Source organism: Amblyomma americanum, chromosome 2 (assembly GCF_052857255.1).
Source record: "Amblyomma americanum isolate KBUSLIRL-KWMA chromosome 2, ASM5285725v1, whole genome shotgun sequence".
Classification (NCBI taxonomy): domain Eukaryota; kingdom Metazoa; phylum Arthropoda; class Arachnida; order Ixodida; family Ixodidae; genus Amblyomma; species Amblyomma americanum.
In genome coordinates, this window is record NC_135498.1 from 30,304,579 (window position 1) to 30,316,345 (window position 11,767).

The 11,767-nt window shown below is 42.4% G+C and overlaps 1 protein-coding gene across 1 annotated transcript; it reads left to right on the forward strand.

The window, feature by feature from the left end:
* Positions 1–90: 90 nt before the first annotated feature.
* Positions 91–9,863, forward strand: CSN7 (COP9 signalosome subunit 7). Its single transcript, XM_077653721.1, has 9 exons — positions 91–219; positions 874–1,067; positions 2,326–2,401; positions 3,203–3,291; positions 4,041–4,243; positions 5,627–5,732; positions 6,795–6,916; positions 9,372–9,451; positions 9,777–9,863. The coding sequence occupies exons 2-8, from the start codon at positions 894–896 to the stop codon at positions 9,394–9,396; spliced, it is 795 nt and encodes a 264-aa protein (XP_077509847.1). The 5' UTR covers positions 91–219; positions 874–893; the 3' UTR covers positions 9,397–9,451; positions 9,777–9,863.
* The last annotated feature ends 1,904 nt before the right edge of the window (positions 9,864–11,767 follow it).

Sequence of the window (11,767 nt, forward strand, 5' to 3'; positions counted from 1 at the left end):
TTTAATACTTTGTAACTTAATTTAGAGTAAAATTACGTTTTATTTTAACAATATTTGTTTCCGAATTACGAAACGCGTTACGACTGACTCTTGGTGGCCGGTTCCGTTCGTTCTGTTTTTCTGGGTTGAATAGACTAGAAGCAGTGTGCTTGAATAGTGCATAAAGCCCTTTTAAGCTGTTTTTGCAGCGCCAACTTTTCTTATTGAAACATATTTATTGTAAGTATAGGTGTTGTTTGCAAGTGCTCTTCTTGGGGGTGTGCCTGCGCCATTGTGGCTGTCCCAATGCGTGTTTGTACCGTGTCAAGCAATCTTCAGAAAAGTTACCAATTTGTCTCAATTAGATCGTTATTTTGCGTTTATTTTACGCTGTTTATAAGTGGTCTGATTTCGTTAGTTAAATTTTAACCCTCCTTCACCTTGAGGAAGCTTTCGGAACATGTGTAAACTGTCTTGTTAAGTCCGTTCGCGGGCAACTTGTGCTCGGCAGTTTTGTTTGTGGTTCTGGAGAAGGCCCGTGGCATGAGGTTTTCAATTTTTTGTTCCCCAATTCTCGTGGCGGTCTGTGCTCTTTGTACATGCGTAGCTGTGCATGTAGGTTCCTTTTGTTGCTGAGAAATATCTGGACCGGGTTGAGGAACATATATGCCTTGCTGGCCCAATCCTTCGGTGACGCACTGGAAGCATGTGACAGACCAGACCTTCTGAGCTTTCCATGTGTTCGAGCCTCTGTGTGTCTGTAGTTCTGAACTTTGCTGGCAAGTTACGTTGTGTAGCTTCACTAAGCATGGTGGGCGGTGACGGCGCACGTTACTGAAAAGCTTGCAAGCTGCGTTTCTGTTCGACACGAAGAGGCTTGATTGCATCCCGCAGGGTAGTGTGATCTGGTAACCATGGCTGAAAACAAGACAGCCACCACCGTGATGCAGTCCTCTCAGCTGGAGCAGTACCTTCTCTTGGCCAAGACAGCGAAAGGTGCCGCAGCCGCCGAACTTATCAAGCAGGTCACAGAAGCCCCTGGCGTTCATGTCTTTGGCGAGCTACTCGACATGCCAAACATTCAGGAGGTGAGCCGAATGACGAGGTTTCTGCCATCTGCGTTCGTGTATTTCTGTAGTGTGTAAACACAAATTCCTCACTCTGGGGGGAACTTCGATATTGTTTCGTTGTTCTTTTTATTTTTTATCTCGACCCTTATGCTGCTTGTGGCAGTCCTTAAGCAAATAAATGCAGTGACCCGAACCGTATTGGAAAAATTAATGACTGGACTGAAATATTTTATCTTTTAAATCTAGAAGCATCCAGAAATTAAATTACTACCTGCTGTCTTACTCATACCTGTAGATGCTTTGCGCATGTGCGGCATAGCATTTGGAATGTGAACTTGCTCATAATGCTGCCATTTTTATGGGAGAGGTGAAGTGGTTGTATTTAGTTAATGTATTTTGTTTTGCTACAGTGACTTAGTTGCCCTGTTGAGCAGTGTTATGCACTCAATAGTATGAGATAGAGAGGAAGAATGCAGATAAGCATATGAAATAGCAAGTTATATGTTGCATTGAGTATATCTGCCAAAAGAGTGGAACCTGCCTGTTCTTGTGTTGTCATTAATCTGTGAGTCTTGGCATATGCTGCATCATTGCCTTCACAAATGCCTTCTTCCATTATTTTATCTTCAGCTAATGATAGAGCCAGCACTCTGCACTGATGCTGTCACGATTTCAGTGCACATACAGGGTCTTTCATCTTTGGCTGGAAGATTTTGAAAAATTCTTCTGTGCACATTTACTCCATATTTGCTCAGATATTGTGCACAAAATGACGTATCATGGTCTGTTTTGCATGAGAGTCAATTTTACATCTGCAGCTGTCTGGATTGTGATGAATCATTCAGAAACTGCTATCTGCTGCAACTCTCATTTGTAAAAGGAGCCATGTGGCGAGTTTGTCTGGTGGCGTCACCCACTGGCTTCAACGCGCAACTTACGTATCAACTGATGGCCACTGAGTCATTTGCTGTTAGCATTGGCTGCTCTTTTGCCTGGCAGGTGGCGTCACATGTAAAACATGGTAAAACAAATCTGATCTATTGTGTCATTGTCATTTTCTCTTTTAAATTTGTGCAGGTCTCGTGCACTTTGCAGGGAGTGATGGTTCAGTTCAGACCCACGATCCGCTTGAAAGTTCATAGCTTTAAGCCTTTCTGTGAAAAGTGTGGTCACTTTACATTGTAACCAAAAAACTTCCGCACCCTTCTATTGGCCAGAGGCAGTGTTATCCATGTGGCTTTGTGTTAAGAACTGCTTCCGTGTTCTTTCTTTTTAGCTGGCAAATGGTCCCCACAGCAGCTACCTAAACCTTCTCAACTTGTTTGCATTCGGGACCTATGCAACATACCATGGTGAGAAGCCTCCCTTTTCTTTCAGCTGTTCACTTCTCATTATTTTCACGTTTCATTCAGAACAAATGCATGCGGCCTTTTCAGAATAGTTTGGCCTAGTGCTGCATTGCTTGTTCTGCTCAGTGCTAAAGTGTAAAGTTGCGCAAGTCCGTTATTGCTGCTACCTAGTGCAGGAATTGCACACAGGATTGCTCGGCATGGGATCAATTCAGCTGTGCCTGTTTTGTTGCTTTGTGAAGAGTTGGGAACAGCTAGTAAGTGATAATTTCATGTATGTCGTCAAAATGATGACCGGTTCTTATGGCTTGGAATTGTGTTGGTCTATTGAGCTGAGGGGCTTTTTTGTTTAATACATTAAATAATGCTTCAGGACACAATAAGGAGAGAATTATATGAAGGAGTGCAGATTCGCTGAATGAATAAAGTTGAACCAGAGCTCAGCAGTCTGTGGGGTCTGCAATGTAATGTTGTGGCAGTTAGTCTTTTCCATGTGCTACTGTCTCATGCCTGCCATGTCATGTCTGTCATGAGAGTAGCCATAGTAAAACTTTCCTTGTGTGGCTATTGTGAAAAGACAGATAAGTTTTGACTTTTCTTGCTAACTTCATTACATTCTGTTCAGGACCTGTGCACCTGTACGTAGCAGGAGTTTGTTTTTGCATAGTCGGTAGGCCACACCTTTAGTGCTGCCCCTCCCCCCGTTTTTTAAAACCAGGTTCTGAATTTTTGCTTGTGCCTGTAACTTTCCAGTGTCCTGCTTTTTTTTTTAATCCAAATAAGCTATTTGTTTTCTTTGTGCAGAAAACAAGGCTCAATTCCCACCACTTACACCAGCTATGATTACGAAATTGAGGCACCTCACCATTGTTTCATTAGCAACAAAAACAAAGGTAAGCTGCATTTCTTTACTGCATTTCAGCATCTGACTTGTGCTAGATAATGTGGGGCATGCGTGATGGCATTTTTGTTGCAGTAATGCAACAAGAGCTCGAGGCAGTGTCGATTGTGAAGGGCAGTGAATATTTTGTGGTGCCCATGAGCAGCCAGGCTAACAGAGTGGCTTATGCGAGATCACGGGACTCTGATGTGTCATTGACCCCCTAGTGTAAGTGGCAGGAGCTGGTCAATCTCTGAACTTGGCATTCATTCCCATTTGCCATGGAAATTTGCTGATGGTGCATCAAGCAACCCCATTTCAAAAGTGTAGTACTTTTGAGTGAATTGCCCACACTTTAATCAGCCTGAACACTGCCCTTAGGTAGATTCGCTATTGGCACTTAGTGGGAGATACGCATACATGGAAATAAAACCACATAGATGCCTGGTTTCATCGCTTCTTTTGGCACTCCTTTGAGAAAAAGGCCTTGTTCTTATAAGAGAAAGCTCCAGGGGTAGTACTATGTATGGTAAAGTCTTAATGTCTCTATTGTTTCTTCCGACAGTATGCTATGCTTGTTAAAAAAGGTTACCCATTGTTGATGCGTGTGCAAAATGCATCCTTTTCTTCAAGTGGCTTCCAAAAATTTTGACTACAGTCACCTAGGAGTGCGTTCATAGCAGTGTACCAAAAGTGATGTCATGTTAAAAAAAAAGTCCTTATACCTCCAATATTTCATTCCTTCTTTTTCATGCTATCTAGTGCATTCCATACTCTACCTTGCTAAAAGAGCTTGACATGAAGAACTTACGAGAATTGGAAGATCTGATCATTGAGGTGATATACGCTGATGTGGTGCGAGGGAAGTTGGACCAGAAGAACAATCAGCTAGAAGTGGACTACACCATTGGCCGGGACATCCGTCCGGAAGACATCAACACCATTATCAAGGTGCTCCAGGAATGGTGAGGGATCCTGACACAGTACTTCACGCATTCGCCTTTACCCTGATGTCACTTCATAGAGGTGCACCACAGCACGGAACAAACAACATTTAAGAATGCGAAACATGGGAAAGCACTGTCCCGTGTTCCTCACTCCCATTTGTCGTTTCTTTCACGCTTTAAACCTCTAAATATGCTTTGTCAGCTAGACAGAACTGCCATCCTTTGATGTCAGTAATTTTTTGGTGTTCTTTGAAAAAACTCGCCCGTCTATTTTATCCCTGAGAGCCAGTCTTAAGTGTCTTGGTCTTGTGGTCTTGGTCTTTCTTTGAGAGGTCTGCATGCTTTGCTGTCGGCTCTGGCATAACCATCACCTGTAGTTTTGACAACTTGCGCATATTGCTGCCGCTGTCTCCGGGAACTGATGAGTGAAACAGTACTCCATGTGCTATTTAAAAAAAAAATGAAGGCAATCTAAATCATTTTGCCCTCCTTCAGATTGAGGAAGCATCAGTGATAGCTGTCAAAGCAAGTTTTAAAATTTTTGTTAGCCCTCTGTGCGTCCTCTCTGTTATGGAGTTGCTTGATTGTGTCTGCACATTTCAGTTCGAACTTTTGTTATTTATACAGTATTCAGCGGAAAGTGCCAGTACAGCCAAATTTAACTAGGGATTAGCATTAAAATTCGTGCTGTACTGGATGATTATAATTAGTTATATCCGACACTTAACCATAAAGAGTACCATATAAACATGGGGCAAATCATATTTAAAACAAGTCATTGTCAGGTGGTGGATAGCAACATTCTGCCAGCATATACTAATCTATTGCATCCTTTCGTTACCTTCGTCAGCACGGTCTTGTAAAAGTGCTATCGGCCTGAAAAGTAAATGAACTATGAAAGGTGCTTCAAACTTTTGTTTGAGGACAGCTGTACACTAGCTTCTGAGCACGACAAGCACAGTCTACCATATAGCATCTACAGGCAGAGTAAATCGTTACTGCCAGGCCAGGTTTCAAAAGATGATTTGTATTCCACTTCCGTGGACCATTTACTTTTCGGGACAATAGTGCAAAGCTCTCCCCTTTCAAGAGAGAAACTCGCTGTTATAAGACTGCATTGCATATGATTTGAGGAAAACACCATCTTCAGAAAGGTGGACTGGCACTGAACTATTTCATCATGAGGTGCATGTATAAACATTTTTTTTTATTAATTGGAGAAAAGCTTGTGAGGTGTGAAGTTGCTTTTCTGCATGGCCTACTGGCGTGTACAAAATCTGCAGCCCTGGGAAGTTTAGATTATGAGCTGACTGTATTTTGCAATGAATGCTCGTGAGATCAGAAATGTTGTCAAGATTTTCTGATGTGTTCTTTGATGTATTTGCATTCTTACCACTTCAGGTGCACAAGTTGTGAGACGGTACTGAACAGCATTGAGTGCCAGATTGCCCGTGCTAACGCCATGAAGGATTCGCACATGAAAATGAAGCAGCACATAGACAACGAGGTGACTTGTTCTGTGCATGTTCTTTCTTAGTGCATCTTTTTTTCATCGTTGCTCACATAATGAAAAATAATTTATGTGAGCTTTGACATTTCCTCACCTTAGTTGCGGTTATCGTCAGTTATGTCGGAAGTAGATATTTTTAAAATTTAGGGATACAGTCTGTCTCGTTTCTTGGCATTTCTAATTTTCGAGCATTTTTAAGATTATTTGACGTTTAGAAGAATGTGTGCTCTGGTATGTAGCAATATGCTGAGTGGTGTCTTTACAAATGCAGAACACAAGTATTACTGGATTGTGTGTGTCCATTCAGCTTTACAAAAGTTTAGATTAGAAGAAAAGGACGCGAGTATAGCCAATTTTAGTAAATTAAGAATGAAAGAAGAATATAGTATGAGAGGACTGCATAATGCAACATCTATTGACGTTTCTGAAGGAAGAACATTCAGAGATCCCACACAGCATGCGCGGTCATACAACCTGTTGTGAATTTTATTGTTGTCAGTGGCAATCCCTCTTTTGTGAGACAAGAAATATGTGTAAAGTTAGGTCATAGCTATCTTGCAACAGATGTTTTTTCTGTCATCTTGTGAGCATGAAGCTAAACAGTGATCCCTAAACTCTTCACCTTATTGGGAGTTTGGTTTTTCTGAATCTACTGCAAAGGAATTCTGCTGTAGCTATCTTGTGCGTTATTGTATATGTGCAGTTAGCAGATGAAGTACTGCACTATTTTGGCTTCTGAACAGCACATTTAAAGGAGTCTCTAAACTTTCTGCAAGCTGGTGCCTGTATGGCATAATGGCGTCCGCTGCAGGCATTCACTGTTTCCTTGAATGGCCTTCCTTTGTATCCACGTGCTTAAAGCAGTGCAAGCTAACACTTGAACACTTCTGAGTAGCTTGCAGAAATAGGTGAAGAAACGTAAACATCCAACGGCAATGTCTTCTTTCCGCCTTTCTGTTTTACTAACAGCTGCATGGTCTGTGTGCCTTGTGTTGTTTTTTTGTTATTTCTTGTGTGCTGCATGGCATGGAACAAGCTGTCTCACTCGAATTATTTTAGGTGGCAAACATAAAGAAAAACCTGAAGGTACAGTCACAAGATGTGGATGACCAGATGGGTGCTGATGGTCGAGATGAGAGCCACATGGACAAGCCAGGCAAGAAGGCGTCCAAGAGCAAACTGTACGTGTCGCTTAGCTGGGGCTTCCGGCCACTGTCCGATTGTTCTGTGTTGCATGCAGGCGGTTTATTCTGCCTAATTCATTACTCTTGGTTTACCTTCGGTAACATCTTGCATGGATTTATCATGCTGTGTACTGTCAGCATCAAACGCAAACAAGACAGTGGTCAGTGAACCGTGCCTGTATTTCCTGTCTAGCAGCTAATATTTTTGAGCTTCTTCTCTTATTTAATTTTTATGTCTGTTTCATTTGTCGTTGGTGGCACACATTCTCTGTTAATGGCCCCCTTTTAACACTTCGGTGCAACCTGCACTGCAGCTTCACTTTCAATGGCACATACCCTATCCATGTACTAGAGGGCAGTATGCTGTGAATACAAAAATTTACATGCCTTGCCTATGATCGTGCAATTATTGCTGCCATTTAATGTGGAATTTTTTATGTACTGGTTAATATTGCAAGAAAATTGTAATTGTGAATTGTGTAATTTAACGTCCCAAATGTACAGTCCCGGCCATAATATTACGGAGCACGCTTCAGTGATCAAAATTTTCACATGCCTTGCCAAACAGAAATTAGGAATTACTTTTAAAATATGACAGCACATGGCGCTGGTCCGCTCTCACATGTACCCGAGAAGCCATCATATCTTCTCTACAGAACGTGTGAGAAAAGGTCAAGCGCCGAAGCGTGCTCCGTAATATTGTGGCGCCGCGCCTGTACACATGGGCTATGATGGACATCGTAGTGAAGGGCTCTGTATTAGTTAAGACTGCCTTGGGTTCTTTAATGCGCACAGACATTGCACAGCACACAGGAGTTTTTGTATTGTGCCTCCATTGGAATTGCCGCGGCCACCTTTGGTTTGAGTGTTGAGAACCTGTGAATTCACAGGTTGAGAACCTGTGAATTCATTTGCTGTGCTGAAGCACATAAACATTGACTTTACAATTGTGCAGCTCAAAAAAACTTTCTGCTGCTGGTAAAGCTTCATTAGACAGTTTTAGTAGAATGTCTCAGTGGTCCACTCCGCTTGCATAGACCCGCTCAGCACAAGCGGAGCGGAGGTGCGCGGAAAATTTTAAGCTAGCAGTTATTCTGGTGAGGCTTAAGCGGATTTGGCTTGTGGCACCATCAGATGTTGACATACAGGATCTGCTTTGACAGAACAGTCAAATTTAACTCTTTCTATTTGATATATTTTCTGGCTTACGAAAGTGTCTAATTCAAGGATACCGGATAATATAAATTGAACAACAGAAATATAGCTTATTTAGCCTAGGAGTTGTCCGAATCAATGCAGTCTTATCGCCGTGCTGCGTTCAGGCGGTGGCATCATCCAGCAGCTATTTCAGTGCTTTTTACATTTGTTGCGCTGTGCATAGCAGTAATCGTGTCCTGCAGTATCTGTTCTGGTATGTTTTCTTTCTGTTACAACTGATATGGGGAGAAATCAAATCTCTCTTGACGTTGGAAGTGTCTGTAGCGAATCAACATGAGCCTCTTTGCATGACTGCATCCATAGTGATTTCTTAACCAGATTAACTGATACATGCATGAAGGCAGTGACTTGGTTTCTCAAATTCGCTTTGCTTCCTAATGAGAGTAGCCAGTAAGGAGGTTTATATGGCCTTTCAATGCAGTTCTCCATAGAGCACAGCATTAAATCTCACTTGACTGTGATAACATATCTTAGTGCCAACATCCATGCATAGACGGTCTTGAAAGAAGTCACTGCAACTAGCTTGCAGAGCAAACAGAGCTCCTTGTCTATCCTGAAGCACTTGTTGAGATTGCATATATGGAGAACTGAGCCCTTGAGGCCACAGAACTTCAAGGCGCTGTCAGGCACAGCTGGAGGCGGCTATCTTAAAACTAACCAGAAGTCCGGACACATTTTCATACGATACTACACTTACCTAAGCTGCAGCACCAGCGCGCATGCACGGCTCCACTCACCCGCTAGTGGCTGAACGGGACGGATTGTAAGAACAGCCTGCTATAAAACTGCCTACCATATAATTCAGCTGTACTCTGTGTACATGTGGCACTTGTCCATTTCTACCACAGTGAATTAGAATGGCATCTCACCTGCAGCGGCGCTAAACAAAAAACTGTCCTATTTTCTTGCTATGAAAACTCTGGTTCTTCACAGTGGTGGTAATGTCCCCAGACTAGGCTCTAGCCATAGTGAAGCGCATGGTGTATTTTTAAAATCTGCAGTAATATCAAATAATATCAGTAATGTATAACAGCACAATATTAAATGAAACCCACGACAAAATGCCACCTTTGTGCAGAATTAGTGTGCAGGCATGCTAGCAGTTAAACCAAGAGTAGCATGTATACATGTCTTGCTAAGTGACGCAGTGGCTGTTAATTGCTGCGTCACATTTGTGCTAGCTTCTCATAGAAGTGGAAACTAGGAAGCCTGTCATTTCTGCTGCATTGCCCAGGGTACCTCATCAGAGTAGAAGATGAGAGTGGCTGAGAAAACGCCTGGGCTTTAAAGACTGACCTGCTTGACTCGAAACAGGTGAGGTCTTTTCAAGTGGTTTCAATGTTCTGCAGCGAAGTGTTTGTCACTGCCATTCAGTGGCATCATGTTCATACATTGCATTTCCTAGTAGTAGTAGTAGTTGAGCTGTTGCCATTCAGAACTAAAGCATGCATAGAGGGGCAATATGAAACGTTTATTCTGTGCAGATTTGGTGTTAGAATCAATATTTCCTTGCTTAATCTGCTTACAGTGTGGAAAAATAGAAAAAATGTCTTTTGCACAAAACTGCAAAGCCTTGTTTTTGCGTGCGTACAGCATTGTCTAGGTCGAAAGAATTGACTTATTTTTTTTTCTAACATAGATGGAGAAATGGCCAAGAGAAGTTCACCAAAGGCTTTCCCAACAACACTGTATAAACTGTAAAATAAAAATTTGGAGATCACTTTGAGCTGTGGCCGAAATGTCATAATAGAGTATGCCTTACTCATGACCCTTAATCTGTTGTCACTGATCTTGCATTTATTATATGCTACTCTGCCTGCACACATGCGCTTCCCTCATTTCCTGTGTACAATGCAGTAATGTGCTAGGAATACAGAACTATCGTATTTACACTAATGCAAGATTTTTTTTTTACTGAAAACAAGTGATAAGTCTCCCTTTGCATAATAATTCAATGTTTTGCAGAGACAAAGATGCACTATGACTAATAGCACTGTTCCTTATTTACTCTCGTATTTGTTGATTCGTCATATAGGTAAGCCCCCAGTTTCAGGAAACGGGGGGAAAAAAAGTTGCAATGTCCTTTAGGTTGACCAGTTGACGCACCACATTGCTAGTACTGAACTAAGGCAACCAGCGTGGCACGTCACATATCGAAGTGGCGGCGGCGGCCCAGCTAGAAACTTTTCGCCAGAAATGGTGCACTTGCGCACAATGTGTGAATCCGACCCTTCGTCGCAAGGAAAGAGTGACTGAACACTAGAGAGTTCGAACAAGCTTGGCGTTTCAGCACTGCCGATGTCTCGCATTAATTCGCTTTGGGTGCACAGAAACCTTCACGTTGTGACTGCACGAGAAAAGGTACTCACTGCTTTTCTCTCTAAAGTGTTCGACTCGCTTATTGGCGGCATAGAACTCGTGTGCTGTCAGGCCATTTTTCGGCAACTCGTGCAAGTGGTGCCAAGAATTATCACCAACGTTCGGGAGGCAGGGCTTGCTGCAGAGTTCAGTGGAAGAAGCTTCATTTTGACGATGGCGCATGGTTGACGTGGTGAAGATGCAGAGAGACTGCGCTTATCTTCGTATTGGTCTGGTCTGAGAATCTGTTGCACGACTGTCTTGGAAAAGAAGGGGCGCATGAAACTCTCACACAGTAACGGTGGTAGAAACTTCCATACTTTGTCTAGGCTCGATGGCAACCTTATATTCCTATGAAGAGGCGCAGGAAATATTTTTTTGACGCACTTGTGCTCATAAACTTTACCCAGTATACTGAGGCCTCATTCCTCATGTTGCATTCATGTGGTTTTTAAGTGTTTCGTGCCTACAAAATCTGCCCTCTCAATACAATCATGGTTTCATTGCATTCAGGTAAGTACAGTTTGTGTAAAGAGACTCCAAGCAGAAAAACAACGAACTTAAGGTTTTCTGCCATGTTATGAGAAAGCAAACACGTTACCATACTTCGCTATATTCTGTTTGTCCTCCCATGACAATGCCTGTAGGCTCCTGCTGAAGGGAATTTATCACGAACTTTTGTTTTTTGCGACTTTAAGACTTCAAAGATGAAAAATTCCTGCAGGCACTCCTCTGCAGTACGCACCTGCAGAGGACCACATTTCAAGAAATTGAGTCTGCTGCTGAGCGCCTAAGTTAGGCCTGGTCATTTGAAAAATAAGGCGAAGGCGCACACACATTTTATAAGTCAACCAGGATGCCAGGCACTTTTTACCTTGCTACTGGACATGATATCCCTGGCTATTGCAATGAGTTACATCAAGTTTTGCTGAACAAAAACTTCCAGGGAAGGGAGGGGTACAGGAAAAACAAAAAAGGAAAACATTTTTTTTACTTACAATTTCTTTTTTTGCTGCGATTGCACATGATGAATTGGATGTACTTGTTACAATCAAAGTAGAATGAATCTTGGGTCATTGACGAAGTCAGAATCAGTAGTTCGACGTTTTGGAACCTGTACAGGTTTCTTGTTCACAGCCCAATGTTTTTGACTTGGTCAGTGACCCAAGATTTTCTACTATGCCCCTACCTGACCAGACGGTGTTCCGTCAAACCATAGATTACAATCAAGCAAGCCTGCAAGACACCTTTGAAGACACCTTGGAAAAAAGT